Source organism: Rana temporaria, chromosome 4 (genome assembly GCF_905171775.1).
Source record: "Rana temporaria chromosome 4, aRanTem1.1, whole genome shotgun sequence".
In the NCBI taxonomy this organism is placed as follows: Eukaryota; Metazoa; Chordata; class Amphibia; order Anura; family Ranidae; genus Rana; species Rana temporaria.
In genome coordinates, this window is record NC_053492.1 from 103,395,822 (window position 1) to 103,416,632 (window position 20,811).

Consider the following 20,811-nt stretch of genomic DNA (forward strand, 5'->3'; position numbering starts at 1 on the left):
TGGATTCCTGACATGAATACCCAAACACAAGTAAGGTCAAGTTGAAGCTCTAAAGTTAGTGAAGAGAAACATGATAGGGAAAGTATAATATATATATATATATATATATATATATATATATATATATATATATATATATATATATATATATATATATATATATATATATAAGGCTTCAAAGGTAGATTAAACAGTAACACAACAATCTTCTAGTGCTTGCAATCAGGCCTTCCTACTCGACCATATATAGAAACCAGTCAAAGGATTGCTGCACTTAAAAATTATTTTTTTCAAAAATAATCACATACAATTAAATTGCATCATGTAACAGTTCCAGTTCAACAGTTTCGGGCTGTAAAGCTTGCGCCCTTCTTCAGGTTGGAACGAAATTATAATGACAAATAGTTTCATATCTCTTTTGTATCACGTTTCACACATCAGGAACCAATTAGGTAATCATTGACCAATTAAATCAGAAAAAGGAATTTGCATGACTTCATTCTATTCTTAGAGAGACAGCAATTTTTTTACCAAAAATATGTAGAAGAATACGTATCGGCCTAAACTGAGGGAAATTTTTTTTATATATATATATATTTTGGCAATATTTATTATAGCAAAAAGTAAAAAATATTGCATGTTTTTTAAAAATTGTCGCTCTATTTTTGTTTATAGCGAAAAAAATAAAAACCGCAGAGGTGATCAAATACCACCAAAAGAAAGCTCTATTTGTGGTAGAAAAAAGGACATTAATTTTGTTTGGGAGCCACGTCGCATGACCGCGCAATTTTCAGTTAAAGCGATGCAGTGCCGAATCGCAAAAAGTGGCCCGGTCTTTACACAGACAAATGGTCCGGGGCTTAAGTGGTTAATGTATGCCAATGTTTTTATATATATATATATACACACACACACACTATATTGCCAAAAGTATTGTGACTCCTGTCTTTACACGCACAAGAACTTAATTGGAATCAGAGTCTTAGTCCGTAGGGATCAATATTGAGTTGGTACTCCCTTTGCAGCTACAACAGCTTCTGACTTGCAAACCACAGATAATCTTTCTAGGTCCAGAGGAACAGCCGTTTCCACGCTGGACTCAGCAACCACTGGATAGGCCCACTCTCACTGGTCTAGCAGCCGGTGCGAAGCTCGATCAAAGGATAGTCTCTGCCACAGACTAGGTGAATTGTAGAACTTGTTCGATAGTCTCTGCCACAGACTAGGTGAATTGTAGAACTCAGCTCTCAGTGCCAGGATCTTTCAGCCATTCCGGCAGCACTGTGAGGTAAACTTTGAGATCCGGACATATCCTCCAATTGAGTCCTCAATTGCTCGGTCCCTTCCAGCAGGCAAGGTGACAAAGGATCATCCCTGGATCAGTAGGTCCCAGTAGCTCCTGGGCCTATATCTCAGTTGTAAGGCCTCAGGCCAACATGGCCCAGAGGCGGTAACTGCCAACACATCCCTGAGGCCAGGAGGGCCCTCAGGGTGGGATTGAAAGATGAACCCCACAAAATGGTGTCTGCCCATTAAGTACCTTCTCCTAGAATGCACAGTGGGTTAACCACGCCCTCTGGGCCGCTTCTGGGAAAGAGCTACCCAATGCATCTAGCCTGTTGCCTTTCCAACTCTGACCAGCGGCGACAGCGACACCCACCGTCAGAGGGAAAATCATGCAACCAGCTAAACTGGAACAGAGCCATGAATTTGAACAAAATCTCTCTGGGCCAAACTACTGCCCAGGCAACAATAATTTCAACATATAGCACCCACTCATTGGGAACAGGGCGATATATTATATATATATATATATATATATATTTTTTTTTTTTTTTTTTTTTTTTTTTTTTTTATTATGGTATCAAGTTATGCATGGACTATTGTTCATAGTGAAATGTAGCAGCAAAATAAACACCATTCAAAAATGTGTTTTTGGCATTTGACTGATTGCTACTAGCAATACATTTAGCTTGGCTTGCCCCAGTACAGAACCATGGGGTCTGTATGTACCAGAAGAACACTAGAAACATTTGGCCAGGGAGGAAAACACAACCAACTGGCCCTTTCATGGTAGGAAGTATTTCCTCAAGTACAGCATAAGCAAGGCTAATTTGCAAAAAAAAGAAAAATTGTTTTGCTCCAATTATTTAATCATGTGAAAAGTAAATGAGTCTATATTTCATGTACACATGATGGATATTCAAACTTGACTCAGCTACAATTTATTGTTATGATTCTTAGTTTTTTTAGTAAGTTACCCCAAAAGTGTGTCGCTATGTTGGAGAGATTATTGTGCATGATTAACCACTTCCCTACCGGCCCATAGTAAAATGGCGTCCACAAAGAACCTCTGCCGTTCAGAGTGGACGTCATATGACGTCCTGGGCTTTGTGGGGGGGATATCTGAATGATGCCTGCAGCTAGAGGCATCATTCAGATATCCTTCTCTTGTGCCGGCGATTCTGCACAACGTAAGAACGATCATAGCGGCGGTTCCGCCGCTAGATCGTTCTTACAGGCGGCGGGAGGGGACATCCCCCCCCTCCCGCCGCCATCCGGTGCTTCTCCGGGCTCTCCCGTGCCATCGGGGGCCCGGAGAACAAATCGTCCAGCGCTCGCAGGAAGCATAGAGATGACTGGTGACCAGATGGTCACCAGTCATCTCTATGACCATCGGAGGACCCGGGCGCAATGTGATGACGTCACGCCCGGGTCCCCGTAAGTAAACAAAGCCGCGATTGTGGCTGATAAGCAACAGTAAACATGAGATCGGTGAATTTTTTTTCACCGATTTCATGCTTTCAGGCCTGGAGGAGAGATGTGGGGTCTTATTGACCCCGCATCTCTCCATAAAGAGTACCTGCCACACACATTCCTATTACAAGGGATGTTTACATTCCTTGTAATAGGAATAAAAGTGATAATAAAAAAAAATAAATAAAAAAAAAGTGTAAAAAAAGAAATAAATATGTAAAAAAAAAAAAAGAAATACATTTTTTTTTTAACGCCCCTGTCCCCAGTAGCTTGCGCGCAGAAGCGAACGCACACGCAAGTCCCGCCGACATATGTAAACGCCGTTTAAACCACATATGTGAGGTATCACCGCGTGCGCTAGAGTGCCAGCAACAATTCTAGCACTAGATCTCCTCTGTAAATCTAAACTGGTAACCTGTAAAAAAATTCAAAGCGTTGCCTATGGAGATTTTTAAGTACCGAAGTTTGGCGCCATTCCATGAGTGTGTTCAATTTTAAAGCGTGACATGTTAGATATCTATTTACTCGGTGTAACATCATCTTTCATATTTTACAAAAAAATTGGGCTAACTTTACTGTTTTGTTATTTCTTAATTCATGAAACAATTTTTTCCCCAAAAAAAGGCGTTTGAAAAATTATTGCGCAAATACCGTGCAAGATAAAAGGTTTCAATGACCGTCGTTTTATTCCCTAGGGTGTCTGCTAAAAAAACATATATAATGTTTGGGGGTTCTGCCTAATTTTCTAGCAAAAAAATTATGATTTGTACATGTAGGAGAGAAGTGCCAGAATAGGTCCGGTATGGAGGTGTGTATAAAAGCCCTGTATGGAAGTGGTTAAGAGGGGTGCTTACTAAAGAACATGGTTTAGCGTACCACACCTTTTCACATACTTTTCACATAATGCTAAAAAAGTGGGATGGCACCCTCTGTCACATACTGAGTTATTACAGCGGGGAGAAAGAACTGGTTTCATAATAATGTATATTTTACAGACTGCACTTATCTATTGTCTTTATGTGGTTTGAATATTAACTTCACAAGGTAGCTTATTCGTTTGTTAGAATTTCCACTGCAGCCTGACACTCGAGATTAGAAAAATCCTGTCACCACATACCTGTCAAAATATCCAGGTCAGATGATCATTGTTGCTTCATAGATTCTAATACACCTTGCTGAACAAGCCTGGGAAAACCCAGCTCAGCAATCTGGCAAGGAAAATGCCAGTGCATTGTGGAATATTAAATCACTGCAGATAGGAGGGAAATTACGTCCTGTCATAGAAACAGTGGGAGTGACCATGAATTTGGTATAAATTTGAGGAAACCTTTGCTAAAGCCATTCATTTTTGCTGTAACAATGGCTACAAGCAGGAACCTATATGTATTATCATTTGCCTTTCTTGTCATGGTGTTGGACGTTTCACAAGGTAAGAAATACAAAGACAAAGACATCTCATATTTGCATTCAGATCTCATTTAGCAACAATTTTCTATAATATATGAATATAAACTTCTTAACAGGACAATTTAACTTGTCCACACCAAGCTATAAAACTTTGTTTTCCTTACTTCTCTCACATATATTAAAATACATGTATGTTATGTCATTTTCAGCTTTTGGAAGCCATGATTGCTGTATAAAATACAACAAAAAAAAGCCTAGTTTAAAAATGATTGAGGACTACTATCAACAGAAATCCACACAAGTCTGTGATATAGATGCTACAATGTAAGTACCAAACACAACTACTCTAACTGCCAACAGTCCTTAAATCTCCAAATACACTTTGCCACTTAGATGTCATCTTCAACAGTTTAAGACTGTATTTGCAATTATAACATAAGTTATAGAATGTTTAGAAAGTCAATGATGTTTTTCAAATCCAGGAATATGGTTGGCAAGGTACGGGGCAATAAACCTTGCATTTAGACCAGTGATGGCGAAACCTTGGCACCCCAGATGTTTTGGAACTACATTTCCTGTGATGCTCAACTACACTGCATGAGCATCATGGAAAAAAAAGTTGCCAAAACATCTGGGGTGCCAAGGTTCGATATCACTGATTTAGACCCTACTTTTTTCATTTACTTTAGGCACATCATTTGTACAAAATGCCCTGATTTACCGTATTCAATGGGGTTGATAAAAGTAGTAGTAAGGAACAATCGTTTGCAAAGTTAATGCTCATTTAGTTTAGTGAATAACATGAAAAAATGTTAACATCAATCATGCAATCATGTCCAAGCAAAATCCTGTTTTACATAACTTCCCTTACATGATATAATAGGCAAAGAGCACACAACTTCACTTTCTTTGCTAAGCTAAGAGAACATTCACTTTTTAAAATGATTATTATCTTCTCTTTAGTAAGTAGTAACTATAAATCCATAATATTCCCTGAATTTGGAGAGAAGGGGGATGCGGAAAAAGCAGCTGGGCGTACATATTTGAAATCTGGCTTTGTTAGTTGATAAGCTTACAACTCAACCATGAAAGTTTCTTTATCAGCGGTTGCCACAGTACAAACAACCATAAGAAAGACAAACATGTCAGTTGATAATAACAATGAAAGTCAATAATTTTGTAGGTGCATTTGATGACAAGTTTGTTCATGTTCTCTTTCAGTTTTTTGGTTCGTACCAGTCCATGCATTAGCGCTACAGTCAGAGTGTGTGCAGATCCCAGACAGAAGTGGGTCCAGAACCTGATTAAAGCTCTGTAAGTTGAGAAATTGTACACTTATTGTAAATGTAAATGACTTATGCTATAAGGTTTATTGCTCATATTACAATCAAAGATAGCTGAAGAGAATCAGAGTTGCATTGCCTGATTAGGCACTCTGTAATAGAAAGGATATAACTAAGGTGAGAGTTTTCTCCAGCTGGTTGAGAGGACTAAATTTACCTAGAACAAAAAAAGAAAAAAATGTCACACGGGACATCACTTACCTTCAATGTGCTGCTGTGTTCTCCAAAATCTTCCTCCTCTGATGCTCCACCCCCATAATCTTCCAGTATGGTGAGGTTAATAGAACTAAGGGCTGTGTTATAGGCACTCATCTAGAGTGCTGGATTATGTCTGCCCTCTCTACCCATTTACTCCATTCATAGAAGCCATTACTACAGCTTCTATGAATAGAGGGAGCATACCTATCCATTATCTGCCCATCTTCCATTCATAGATTTTGTTTCAGTATGATTAATCCGGGGGGGAGTGAGGAAGATTTGGGTGAAAAGAGGACACAGCAGCATAAGGGACACATCATACAGAAGGTAAGTCATGTCCCTTGTACTGATTTTTGATTTAGGTAAACCTAAGCTTTAAAGTCTATGTAAAACCATCAGGCCACGCCCCCAATCTGTTTCACTCCGCCCACTGGAGCTTGCTCATGCGTGGCCTGGTGGGGGTCCAGGCTGAGACCGCCACTTGTCAGGCGGACCTACACAAAAAGCTTGTATGAAAGGGCCCTAACAATGAGCTTCTCTTTATTTGCTACTTTTTCATCTGCTAAACACACCATTGGAAGAGGTTTATTATATCTGTTTGACAGCTACAGAAAAATATTTGCAGATCCTGCCAGAAATACATTAAGGTGATAGCTTCCTCTACTCTTAACCTATGCTGAATGTTATCAATTAGCATAGTTACCAGTTTTCTCAGCAAACTACCCAACCCCCCCCCCCCCCCATCCCCTTCCTCCCCATGTTGTGGGCAAGAGGATAGGGTTAGGTTTTCTGTAGTCTTGGGATGACAACCCTGCTCCTTCACAAATCTAGAATTAGATTGTAAACTCTTCTGAGGAGGGCCCTCTTAATCCTTTTGTATTTTAATATATTGTAACTGTGTTGTCTCCCTTCTATATTGAGTAAACTGTTGGCGCTATATAAATTCTGTATAATAATAATAATAATAATATAGAATGGTGAATGAAGCCTCGTACACACGACCAAGGAACTCAACAGGCGAAACACATCGTTTTCCTCGTCAAGTTCCTTGTTAGGCTGTCGAGGAACTCGACGGGCGAAACACATCGTTTTCCTCGTCGAGTTCCTCGTTAGGCTGTCGAGGAACTCGACGGGCGAAACACATCGTTTTCCTCGTCGAGTTCCTTGTTAGGCTGTCGAGGAACTCGACAAGCCAATTTTCTCCATTCCCATCAAGGAAATAGAGAACATGCTCTCTTTTTGTCTCGTCGAGTTTCTCGACAGTTTCCTCTACGAAAATGTACACACGACCGGTTTCCTCGGCAAAAAAATATCTCCCAGCAAGTTTCTTGCTGTTTTTTGCCGAGAAACTCGGTCGTGTGTACGAGGCTTGAGAGTTAACCCTACAAAACAAAGTGTGCTACTGGCAGGATCACCGGATGAAAACAAAAGTAGAAAAGGATAGGACAGATGATGGCAATACATAATTTCTACAACAAAAATCAATAGATACAGGTTAAGTGCCTTTGTCTCTGCTCCATAGCTTCAAGCAGTAAAAGACTATTGTTGGGATTGTTTGACAGCTGTATAAATGAATATTGATAGTTTCAACTACCATAATTTCAACAATCGAATTGTCGTTACAACCCCAGTATCAAATTACTACCCAAAGCAAGATTAAAGTCTACACGCAATGTAAACAAAGCTAAATAATAATCAGCTACTTCCTTATTTGTACTACAGATTTCATGTACTGGATTCTTTGCACTAAAATTGCAGCTAGTTAGGTTCACCAACATTCTTACACAAGTACATCCTATATAACATAAAAGCAAAAGACATACCAAATAAGAGCAAATACAGTGCCTTGAAAAAGTATTTATACCCCTTGAAATTTTCCACATTTTGTCATGTTACAACTGTAAATGTATATTATTGGGATTTTATGTGATAGAATGACACAAAGTGGCACATAATTGTGAAGTGGAAAGAAAATAATAAATGGTTTTCATTTTTTTTTACAAATAAATATGTGAAAAGCGTGGCATGCATTTGTATTCAACCCCTTTACTCTGATGCCCCTAACTAAAATCTAGTGGAACTAATTGCCTTCAGAAGTCACCTAATTAGTAAATAGTGTCCACCTGTGTGTAATTTAATCTTAGTATAAATACAGCTGTTCTGTGAAGCCCTCAGAGGTTTGTTAGAGAACCTTAGGTAACAAACAGCATCAAGGAACACACCAGACAGGTCAGGGATAAAGTTGTGGAGAAGTTTAAAGTAGGGTTATTATAAAGACATATCCCAAGCTTTGAACATCTCATGGAGCACTGTTAAATCCATCATCCAAAAATGGAAATAGTATGGCACAACTGCACACCTACCAAGACATGGCCATCCACCTAAACTGGCAGGCCGGACAAGGAGAGCATTAATCAGAGAAGCAGCCAAGAGGCCCATGGTAACTCTGGAGGAGCTGCATAGATCCACAGCTCAGGTGGGAGAATCTGAACACAGGACAACTATTAGTCGTGCACTCCACAAATCTGACAGAGCTTGAGTTGTTTTTGCAGAGAAGAATGGGCAAAAATGTCACTCTCTAAATGTGCCAATCTGGTAGACACATCCCCAAAAAGACTTGCAGCTGTGATTGCAGCGAAAGTTGGTTCTCTAAAGTTTTGACTCAGGGGGGCTGAATGCAAATGCACGCCACATTTTTCACATATTTATTTATAAAACATTTAAAAAAAAATTATAATTTTCCTTTCACTTTACAATTATTTGCCAATTTGTGTTGGTCGATCACATAAAATCCCAATAAAATACATTTATGTTTTTGTTTGTAACATGACAAAATGTGGAAAATGTCAAGGGGTATGAATACTTTTTGAAGGCACTGTATACAAAGGATCCATGAACAAACGTCACAATATATTGTTAATCCAGCCATGCAGTTTAAAGAAATGAGATATGTCTATATTATGTTTAATAAAGACAACTGGCGGCCCTATTGATGATGTTTGTTAAAATAGTATTTTCCTTTTAACTCTTATAGGGATCAAAGAACCCAGAAGAAAAAACAAAGGAGACTGAAGAAGCTTAAGAAGAGTTGCATTCGTCTGAAAAAGCAACTGTATTAACTCCTCCCTAAACTGAAATTCAACAAGATACAACCTCCTTATAGGAGTATTTGTTAGAATTAAATGACAGATATGTTAGATATCAATGCATAAAATGGACACTAAGCATGAAAAAGTAACCTAGCCTTCAAAATCATTCTGCAAATACCTAAGTCTGTTATACTGGAGCACGCATTGCTCTAGTTATATGTGGTTGGCGGGTTTGAGTCGAGCAAGGGCAAGCTTCATTATTTACTTCCCCTTGGGCATGCTGTTTGCTTAACAAATGACTTCCTAGATCACTGAGACTCACGTTGGGCCTCAATTTGCGTTTAGTGGCAAAATGGAGGTTTTGCTCATCATGTCAATCAATCACATTCTGTTCTAGTAAAGTAGGACACAAACAATGCATATGATTGGTTGTTATATTGAACACAAACTTTCTGTCTTGCTGTTTTTTTTTTTTAATATGTAAGACAAACACCTATATTTTATGGTAGAATTATTGTCCATTATTGCTCCATTTATGGCATATTCAGAGTTTAGTTTTCTGTGTTTGTATGGGTATTTTTATGTGCATCTCTCTAACTTTAAGTCAAATGTTGTACCTTTATGATTTTTCCCCCACTATCTTCATATTGTCATAGCAACATAAAGATTTAGGTTTGACAGTTGATACCCAACAAACCCCTTTAACTCTGAGCATTCTCTGATGGTACTAGAGGTAGCCTCCACACCAGGTCATAGTTCCAAACGAGCATCTTGTGTGAACACTTACTGGTTGGAAGGAGACACTGGTGATTTAAAATTCCTATTCCCCTTGGCACTTTCAAACTCAGAGATCTACTGGAGGACTGCATAATGATATATTCATGCTTGCTTACTAGCGGTACCCCATGCTCACAATATGAGCACCAATTGACTAGGAAACACTTTTTGCCTTGCTATAAAATATTTTACAATCGCCATATAATGTGTGCTGTCTACAAAAAAGACATTGGTACTGTTCATATGAGAATATGAGTTTTAATTCAACATATGTTACCAGGAGGACATGTAAAAGCAACACTATAAATCCATTTGTATGCATGGCACCATTTACATGGAAGTGTCTCATAACCTGAAACAAGTTTTGACTGCTGTTTTACAGTTATCATTAACAACATTTTTGTTTCTTTTGAAACTAGATTGAAGTTTGTAGCTCCAATTTGATTCATATTGCATCATACAGTTCTTTTGTTTGGCTTTTTAAGCCTAGTTTAAGGAAAGAATTAATATAACTTATACTGTTTAGGTGATTTCTAAACCTGTTACGTGAGATATATATACTGTATATATAATTTTTTTTAAGTAATACTAATAATGTATGTTTATTGATGAATATATCATCCCAGAATAAATGTAATATATAAATGATTTTCACCTTATCTGTGTCTGATTTCATTATAAGTTATTCGGTCTGATCTTCTATCTCAGTGATCTGAAAACTGCGGCCTGGGGACCAGATGCAACCTTTGGCTTGCTTTTATCCAGCCCTTAGGGCACTATTTTCATTCACTGACAGTGGGATATAATTCCCCCCCGCTGACACCAATGAAAGGGCACAATTCCTTCCAATGACACCAACAATGGAGAACAATTTATCCCACTGACAGTGGTGAGAGGGCGCTATTCCTCCCACTGACATCAAAGATGGGGCATTGTTTATTCCTACTGATGTCGGGGCCTTTTCTACTCACAACTGCTACAGACGGCCCCCCTTAAGTCTAAAAGACAGTAAACTGGCCCTTTGTTTAGAAGGTTTGGAGAACCCTGTTCTAATTGGTAGCAGAGAAACCTTTGAACATTTCGGCACATCTTGATAGGTGTATTCTTATTTATTTTTTGGGGTGGGAAGGCAAGAATAGAAACGGGAGTCAAAATAAATGTGCTTTTGACATAATTCATACTCTAAATTATGGTAACAACATACACAGAAGTACTCCGTAACACAGTTTGTATACTTTCACATTCCAGCCTCGTTCATGCCGATTGTCTATCTTGTGGGTCTCCTTGATCTGACTGACAGAAAATTAGTCAACGTTGAGGATAAAGCTTGTGCATTTAGTTCATAGTGAGAAAGCCTTCAAACCTGGCAGAGATTACCAATCTGTCTGAAAGGTGGAGTTGAAATGAATGATAGAATTGAGTTATGGCAATTGGTGCAAAAGGAAAACAAAGCTTTTTCAGTTCCAGAATTTATGTCTTTGACCCCAAAAAAACACCTATGACCACTCATCTTAGTGTCTAAAGAGTTTAGTCTTGCAATATTTTATTAAAGATAAACTCCCGATCATATGTTAAAAACATAAGTTCCATTCATGTACAGAAGTGGTTTTACCTGCAAAAGCTTTTCTGTTCAGTCCCCCTTATGATCAACGCACGCTTGCCCAGACAGTGCAACCAAATTTCAATGTGTTAGGCCGCGTACACACGGTCGGTCCAAACCGATGAGAATGGTCCGACGGACCGTTTTCATCGGTTCACCGCTGTAGTGGCCTGATGGTCTGATGCGCGTACACACCATCAGTTCAAAAAACGATCGGGTCAGAGCGCAGTGACGTAAAACACACGACGTGCTGAAAAAACGAAGTTCAATGCATCCAAGCATGCGTCGACTTGATTCTGAGCATGCGCAGGTTTTGAACTGATGCTTTTGTGTACTTACTATCGGTTTGGACCTATCGGGCAGTGGTCCATCGGTTCAATTTTAAAGCAAGTTCTAAAATTTTGGACCGAAGGACAACGGACCGATGGGCCGTACACACGGTCGGTTTGGACCGATGAAACTGGACTTCGGGCCGTTTTCATCGGTTTGGACCGACCGTGTGTAAGCGGCCTAAGTCTTAATTCAGGGTTGATTTATTCTTACACATAATTTAGCTGTAAAAACGTTAAAGCTATGGTTCAGGACTGGACAAAAAATCTGTTATTATCTAAACACCGTATTTCCACTACTTAACTTTTAATCCTTCACAGGCAAAATCTAAAATGAAAGCACACAAAAAACGGTAAAGTAGTTTCCTACATAATGGAACTGGCGCAGCTGGTTCGGGCATGACAATTTATCAACACATAATTTATCACACCAGAGAAATAATTTATCATGTTCAAAAAATGAACCTACATCCTTCAAAGTGGTTGTAAACCTTCAACATTAAATTTGAACCAAGCATATCCCTCTATAGTGTGTACTTATCTCAATCCAGAGCACTAAGTGTAATTTCTGTCTGCTGCTTCATTCTTCTGCTTTCTACGTGAATCACTTCTGACAGGTTTTTCTGACACCAAGAGGTAAATGGTGATGGGGGAGGGATCTCCAGCTGATTGACAGCCTCAGCTCTGTTCCTGTGAGCTGTAGGGGGGGGTCCCTTATCTCCAATCAGCTTGCAGAGCTCTCCTCACTAAGCTCTGCAGAGTGTAACTTCAGCGATACTCCCCCTTTTTCAGAGCTCTCAGACAAGCTTTCTAAGTTCAACACTTTGCACAGCTGTAGAGAAGAAACAACTGCAGATAAACAGGCACGCCTTATGTAGGAGGTTTTGTTTATTCTCTAGTATCACCCAAGGCTAGTCACTTCACTGGGTATATGTAATGGTTTACAACCACTTTAACCAATACTCTAATTACTGAAACTAGCACCTAATTGTGGATACATATACAATGCATACACACTAATATAAATATATATATAAAACGTGACAGTAGGCCAATTAGGCTTTATTGCATTGAAGAGAGGGAAAGAGAGCAAAGTGGCTGATATTTTTTCACTATCCAGTCACAGGGGTAGTCCTTGACCATTCTTTGTTGATTTAACTGCAGGTTGCAATCAGGCTGTGCTGTGTAAAATGGATGTTTAGTTTAGATAACTCTGAATTTAGAAAACTTAGAAAGTCTCGAAATAATTTTTTTAACAGGTTTGCCTACACTTTCACCTTAACCTTTATCTAGTCCTTAAATCAAATTTAAGTACCAACCTTAAACCTGAATCCAACTACTACAATCATACCAATACTATACCGTGCCAATAATGACAAATCATTATCAAGCCAATATTCGCTACTATATTTTATTACAAGAATATTACACAGCGAAAACGTATACATATTTTTCGTAGAAAAAATCACAATAAGCGTTTATTGATTGGTTCGCGCAAAAGTTATAGCGTCTACAAAATAGGGGATAGATTTATGGCAATTTTTATTAATATTTTTTTTGTAGTAATGGCGGCGATCTGTGATTTTTATCGGTTCCCGCGACATTATGGCGGACACTTCGGACACTTTTGACACATTTTTGGGACCATTGGCATTTTTATAGCGATCAGTGCTATAAAAATGCATTGATTACTGTAAAAATTTCACTGGCAGGGAAGGGGTTAACACAGGGGGCGAGTAACGGGTTAATTATGTTCCCAAGGGGGGGTGGGACTGACTAGGGGAAATGACAGATCGCTGTTCATACATTGTATGAACATGCGATCAGTCATTTCTTCCCCTGAAAGGACTGGGGGCTTTGTGTTTACACACACAGCTCCCGGTTCTCGCTCTGTAACGAGCGATTGCGGGTGCCTGGCAGTGATCGCGCCCACCGGGAACGCGCATCAGCACCAGGGGCGAGCAGGGGGCCCCTAGTGGCGCCCCGAGTGGTTGAAATGCAAAATCATGTTAAATTACGTGATTTTGCGCAGCTGTAAAACTTACGGTGGGCGGTCGGCAAGAGGTTAAGCTATTCACAGTGACGGCCAGTATAGGCCCCAAAAATTCACCCACAGGCGTTCACCTGACAGCAAACAACTTTGTATTCTGTGCCTGGTGGTACATTAGGCATTCACCGGATACAGAAGTAAGTGCCGGCTATTACAGGCCCCAAAAATTAGCCCACAGGCCTTCACCTGAATTTGAATCAAACATGGTCTACTGGTCACATGTGTTGAATTCCTCCGAGATCCATGTCTCATTCATTTTGAGAAATGTGAGGTAGTCAACACTGTTGTGAGCTAGGCGAGTGCGCTTATCGGTCACGACTAGGGGTGCAACGGATCGTGACCGATCCGTGATCCGAATGGGCCGACCTGCTTGGATCGGGAAAAAGAATGCGATCCGCGCAGCGCACCGCCGCTGCGGCCTTAGGAAAGGCCGCGGCTTCGGCCTAGCTCCAGAGCGGTCGGCCATCTTGGTACACCTGGCGGCGGTGCGCGCTGACGTCATCACCCCTCCCTCTGCTCGTGGATCTTCTGCAAGAAATGGGACTGCCTATCCTGTTTAAATGACTAAAGTATTCCTAATAAGTTGTCCTTAATCTTAAAGTTTGATCCCTGACAGCTCTTTTGCATAACTCTTGAATGAATGCCCTGTCTGATGCTTCTTAAACCTGGCTCCGTCTTGTTATTCATTTATATTATCAGGTTGTGCACATTCTAATACCAATAACGAATGTTTTTGATACTAATTTAAACACTTTTAGACAACCTGAACATACTTATAAGATGACCATTCTGATTTATAAAGCAGCAGTATTGCCTAACCACAGTAATACTGCAGCTTTTTCCCCTGACACATTTATAAAACATCATAGTGTGCTTTATATTGTAAATGTACTTTGTGAATGGTTTGTTTCATGATTCTGAAGCAAGCAAGGTCCTATTTATTCAAATAAATAGGAGATTTTTTTTCTGGGAGCAGGAAACCTGTCACATGATAATTTTTAAGCCATGTGAAAGTGCTTTTCCTTCTATTCTTATAAATGATTTTTTTTTTTTTGCTGATCCGAAAATGATCAGATCCGTGACTCCTGATCCGAGGATCGATCCGATCCGTGAGTTTTTTGATCCATTGCTCCCCTAGTCACGACCCACCCTGCTGTGCTGAACGTCCTTTCGGACAGGACACTGGACGAGGGGCAAGCCAACAGTTCCATTGCAAATTGTGCAAGCTCTGGCCAGAGGTCAAGCCTGCCCACCCAGTAGTCCAGGGGTTCATCACTTCTCAGTGCGTCCACATCGGCCGTTAACCTGATGTAGTCGGACACCTGTCAGTCTAGGCGTTCCCTGATGCTGGATCCGGAGGACAGCTGTCGATGGGTCGGCTGAAAGAATGATCTCATATCATTAGTGACCAAGACATCTTCAAACTGCCTTCTTCTTGCAGGCGCTGTTGGATTGGTACCTGCAACTGTTTCTCTGTGAGTGGAACTTCCTCTGCCAGCGCACGCAAAAGCAGAAGGCAGCATTTCTCGAAGCAAGGCCTGGAAGTGCTGCATTCTGATAGCCTTCTGTGATGGTGGTAACATTTCCGCCATGTTTTGTTTGTACCGGGGGTCTAAGTACATTGCCACCCAGTACTGGTCCTTGCTCTTTATGCTTTTTATACAGGGGGTCCCTCTTAAAACACTGGAGCATGAAGGCCCCCATTTGCACTAAACTGAAAGTGGTGTAGTGGCCTGGCTCCTGCTCATCATCCAGTATAATGTCGTCCTCGTTCTCCTTCCCCCATCCACGGACAACACCAGGGATCCCAGAATGGTTTAAAGCATGCTCTTCTTGCTCCTCCTCATTTTCCCCGGTACCATCCTCCTCTGACTCCTCTTCAGACTCCCGTTGTTGACTTGTCTCAGGTGGAGTAGCCCCCCTGGGAATTCATCCAGCATTGCGACTTCCTCATCTTCCTGCTTCCTGCTCCTGCCGGCTTGATCAATGACACGACGCAATGCACGCTCCAGAAAGAGAGGCGTAAGGTACGATATCACTGATGGCGCCCTGGCTGCGACTGACCAGTTTGGTGATCTCATCAAATGGCCGCAGAAGTCTGCATGAGTCACGCATGAGCAGCCACTGGCGCGGTGAAAAAAACAAAGCTCCCCAGAACCTGTCCTGCCGCAGGGTTTGTACAGGTAGTTGTTAACTGCATGTTTCTGATGGAGCAGCCTATCAAGCATATACAGTACAAGGTTGAGTTCCATCGCGTCGGGCAGGTTGTGTCGCCGCTGAATGTCAGCAAGGCGAGCCATGGCCGTGTAAGATCTTCTGAAATGGTCCGAGATTTTCCTGGCCTGCCGCAAGACATCCTGGACCCCAGGGTATTTGGCAACGAATCGCTGCACGTCCAAGTTCAGGACGTGTGCCATGCATGGCACGTGGGTAATTTTGGCCTGTTTCAGCGTGCTCAGTAGATTGGCACCGTTGTCGCACACCACTTTACCAACTGTCAAATTGAGCGGTGTTAGCCACTGATCTGCCTGTAAACGCAAAGTTGAAAGGAGTGCAGGACCAGTGTGGCTCTTGTTTTCCAGGCACAACAGACGCAGCACAGTATGGCAGCGTCTCACCTGGCATGTCGAATAGGTTCTGGGAATCTTTGGCGGCACAGCGGAAGAGACGGATCGAATCGGAAAATGAGGAGTCAGCCTAGGAGGAGAGGGGGATGGAGTAGGAGGAGGAGGAGAAGAAGAGGAAGGCCTGCATGCAATCCGTGGAGGTAAAACAAAATCTACATGGGTGCCACAGGTTACATGCTTGATGGCCATCAGAAGGTTCACCTAGTGGGCAGTAAAAGTTATATACCTTCCCTGCCCGTGTTTGCTAGACCACGTGTCTGTGGTCAGATGTATCTTGGCACCGACACTGTGGGCCAGAGATACATTCACTTGCCGCTGAACATGGCCATAAAGCTCTGGGATGCCCTTCTGAGAGAAATATTTCCTTCCTGGAACCTTCCATTGTGGTGTTCCAATGGCCACAAATTTTCGAAAGGCTTCCGACTCCACCAGTTTATATGGCAGTAGTTGGCGGGCTATCAGTTCCGACAAGCCAGCGGTCAACCATTGGGCAAGAGGGTTATCCGGCGTCATTGTTTTTTTACGATCGAACATTTGGGCCACGGAAGCCTGCCTTTTTGCAGAACAATTTGAGGCCGGCATGATGGAAGGTGGAGTGGAGGACAATTGTGAGGATAGAGGAGAAGGAGAAGGAGAAGAGGCTGGAGTGTTGGTTCTGATGGCGTTGCTCCCACTGGGCTCGGTGATGGGAGGCCAGGTGCCTTCTTAAGGCGGTCGTCCCTAGGTGAGTGTTGGGCTTACCGTGACTTATGCGTTGACTGCAAAGGCTGCAGATGGCAACACTATTGTCAGCAGCGGACACGTTAAAAAAAGCCCATACCGCGGAGCCATAGGCCGGCGTCCTAGGATCTCCAGATGTGACTGTACATGGTTGATGGCTCGCTCCTGATACATTAGCAGTCAGGTTTGTCCCTCCTGTGCAATGTAAGTTGTCGCTGAGTGGTGGCTGTTGCTACCTCTTCTTCCTGATCTAATGCCAAGAATGGCTGCGCATCGGAAATGTCTTCTGATGGATCAGAAAATAATTCCTGTGACTCAAGCGGAGGGTATATGGTGGTGGTGGTGTTGGTGGTGAGCCACTCAACCATGTCGGGTGCGTAATTTGACGTAATCGAACACACCTTGTGCCACTTCCCACATTGGCTCCAGGCTGGTGCTCCTGCCCTGTGGAAGGGCCTGCCTCTTCTTCTGCCTGTCATTTTTTAAATGACCCTGTGACAAAAGTCTCTATAGAAGCACAGTATTTGTGGAAGAAGGTATATAACACCCCTCTTCAATCCGTCATTTTGGGGGGCCACTGGTTTATCGCACCAGTTATAAAACTTGCACGCCAAACAATAGTACACCTATACCAGTCCTTGAAAGGACTTTTGTGGACCTTTCAGGTGACGATTTGTGTCACTACAGTCTGTTCCTTCTGCGCACACAGCAACCTGTCCCTACACTGAAAAAAAGTATTTAAGTGTATTACACACCTATATACTGAGTGCACACCAAATAATAGTACATCTATACCAGTCCTTAAAAGGACTTTTGTGGACCTGTTAGCTAACAATTTGTGTCACTAGTACTACAGCCTGTCCCTGCTCCACACAGCACAGCAACCTCTCCCTACACTGACAAACAGCAGAATGTAAGATGGCCACCAGATAAGGTCTATTTATAAGGTAGGGGGTATGTCCATGTGCTGAAATGTCTCAATTGGCTGTCCTGTACCGCCTGATGGATGTGTCATGGGTCAAAGTTCCTCTCAATGTAAAATGGCGGACCGCCACGAATATCGCCAGATGTCCGCCTGTTCGACGAACGAGCAAAGTTTGCCGCGAAACGACTGCCGGGCGAACCGCCAGGCCATCCCTAGTGTTAGTAAAACCATACATATCATCACAATTACTTTTTGCATCCAGGTGGATTATACTTTGTTTATTCAGGACAAATTGGGCTTTCGTTTGGTGGTAAATGGTAATGGATATCTCCTGATTTTTTTTTATTATCAAAGGTAAACTGTTAGCTTATATAATATAAATTATAGTTTATATATATCTAGATATATATGTATATCTATATCTATATATATATATATATATATATATATATATATATATATATATGTATATCTATATCTATATATATATATATATATATATATATATATATATATATATATATATATGTATATCTATATCTATATATATATATATATATATATATATATATATATATATATATATATATATATATATATATATAAAAACTGTTAGCTATAATAGTAAAAAAAAAATCGAGTTTAGCTGTATATTTCTTGCCACTACCATAACCCACCACCAAAGAACAACCCAAAAAAAATTCTCCTGTTCCCAACGATCGCAGCAATATCACATATGTGTTTTTTAGTTGTTGTTTGTACCCGTAGTACAGCCCAGAAACAATAATGTGCATTTTGCATTTTTTTTTTATCCTATCTTAAACATATTGGGCCAGATTCAGATAGGAGATACGACGGTGTATCTCCTGATACGTCGTCGTATCTCTAAGGCCGGCCGGTCGTATCTATGCGACTGATTCATAGAATCAGTTACGCATAGATATCCCTAAGATCCGACAGGTGTAAGTGACTTACACCGTCGGATCTTAGGCTGCAATTCCAGGCCGGCCGCTAGGTGGCGCTTCCGTGTCTTTTACGCGTCGAATATGCAAATGGTCATTTACGCCGATTCAGAAACGAACGACCGCCCGGCGCTTTTTTTTGTATGTCGTTTGCGTTCGGCTTTTTCCGGCGGAAAGTTACCCCTGCTATAGCAGGGGTAAGTGCGGCGTATCCTATGTTAAGTATGGCCGTCATTCCCGCGCCGAGTTTTGAATTTTTTACGTTGTTTGCGTAAGTCGTTCGCGAATACGGCCGGACGTAATTTACGTTAACGTCGAAACCAATGACGTCCTTGCGACGTCATTTGGAGCAATGCACGCTGGGATAATTTGCGGACGGCGCATGCGCTGTTCGATCGGCGCGTGGAAGCGCCTGATTTAAATAGTACACGCCCCCTAGCTGCGGAATTTGAATTCCGCCGGGGGATTTACGATACGCCGCCGCAACTTTACAGGCAAATGCTTTCTGAATAAAGCACTTACTTAAAAAAATAGCGGCGGCGTAACGTAAATCATAGACACCATGGCTCGAGTCCTGCGGGAATGCTGTGAGAGGCAGTGTTGGTGTGCGGGAAGTGCAGGGCGTCCGTGCCAATGGGAGTCAGTCTGCCCCGAGTGCCACACATTGGGTGGGTGTCACCCCAGCGTGCCCGTTCTCCTCTTCCTCGGTCCTCCTCCTCCAGCGGCCACTGTCACATGAAAATATACTGGCCCGGATTCAGGTACATTTGCCCCTTATTTGCGGAGGCGCAGGGCAAATTTACTGCGCTACCCGCGATTCACGGAGCAGTAGCTCCGTAAATTGCGTGTGCGCTGTGTAAACTTGCCCTGCGTAAGGGCGCCTAATGTAAATGATCCCGTAGGGGGCGGGAATCATTTAAATTAGGCGCGCTCCCGCGCCGAGCGTAGAGCGCATGCTCCGTCGGGAAACTTTCCCGACGTGCATTGCGGCAAATGACGTCGCAAGGACGTCATTTGCTTCAAAGTGAATGTGAATGGCGTCCAGCGACATTCACGAATCACTTACGCAAATTACGTAAAATTCGAACGTCGCGACGCGGGAACGACGGGTATACTTTAGCATTGGCTGCCCCTGCTATTAGAAGGGGCAGCCTTACGCTAAACACGCCGTACGGAAACGACGTAAATTGCGTACGCAGGGCTCGCGCAACATTGTGAATCGGTGTTAGTATGCAATTTGCATACTATACACTGAGCACAATGGGAGCGCCCCCTAGCGGTCATCGCAAGAATGCAGCCTAAGATATGCGTGGCATAAGAGCCTTATGGCTCTTCGGCGTTACGATGTTCCTGAATCAGGAGCATTCGTAACGCCGGGGCAAGTAAGCATGCGCTGTGTAACCTATGGTTACACAGGCGCAATTGCTACTTGAATCCGGGCCACTGTTTATATATATATATATATATATACATACATATACACACACACACACACACTTTTTTATTTTTGAGGTGGGGGGTGAATCTTGGGTGAGTTCCCACACTTTTTTTCCCCAGGACTTGACCCCTGAGGCCGCGTACACACGACCGGTCCAAACTGATGAAAACGGACCGAAGTCCAGTTTCATTGGTCCAAACCGACCGGGTGTACGGCCCATTGGACTTTTGTCCTTCAGACCAAAGTTTTAGAACTTGCTTTAAAATCGAACCGATGGACGGTTGACCATCGGTCAAAACCGATGGTTAGTACACAAAAGCATTGGTTCGCGCATGCTCAGAATCAAGTCGACGCATGCTTGGAAGCATTGAACATCGTTTTTTTCAGCACGTCGTGTGCTTTACGTCACCGCGTTCTGACCCGATCGGTTTTTGAACTGATGGTGTGTACGCACATCAGACCATCAGTCTGCTTCAGCGTTGAACCGATGAAAACGGTCCGTCGGATCATTCTCATCGGATGGATCGACCGTGTTTACGCGGCCTCACTGACACTAATACTAACTGACACTGATACTTATTTAAAAAAA

At 42.0% G+C, this 20,811-nt stretch overlaps 1 protein-coding gene across 1 annotated transcript; it reads left to right on the plus strand.

Annotated features, from left to right (window-relative positions):
• The first annotated feature begins 3,907 nt into the window (after nt 1-3,907).
• On the plus strand, nt 3,908-9,872 carry LOC120936401 (C-C motif chemokine 20-like). Its single transcript, XM_040348691.1, has 4 exons — nt 3,908-4,186; nt 4,374-4,488; nt 5,386-5,478; nt 8,740-9,872. Exons 1-4 carry the CDS (start codon nt 4,117-4,119, stop codon nt 8,822-8,824), a joined length of 363 nt encoding a protein of 120 aa, XP_040204625.1. The 5' UTR covers nt 3,908-4,116; the 3' UTR covers nt 8,825-9,872.
• The last annotated feature ends 10,939 nt before the right edge of the window (nt 9,873-20,811 follow it).

Bases quoted from the DNA above. Each gene is read 5' to 3' on its own strand.
- LOC120936401 (XM_040348691.1), top strand. From the start codon at position 4,117: ATGGCTACAAGCAGGAACCTATATGTATTATCATTTGCCTTTCTTGTC. The intron at 4,489-5,385 runs GTAAGTACCAAA...GTTCTCTTTCAG, and splicing joins TGTGATATAGATGCTACAAT to TTTTTTGGTTCGTACCAGTC. The intron at 5,479-8,739 runs GTAAGTTGAGAA...TAACTCTTATAG, and splicing joins CAGAACCTGATTAAAGCTCT to GGATCAAAGAACCCAGAAGA.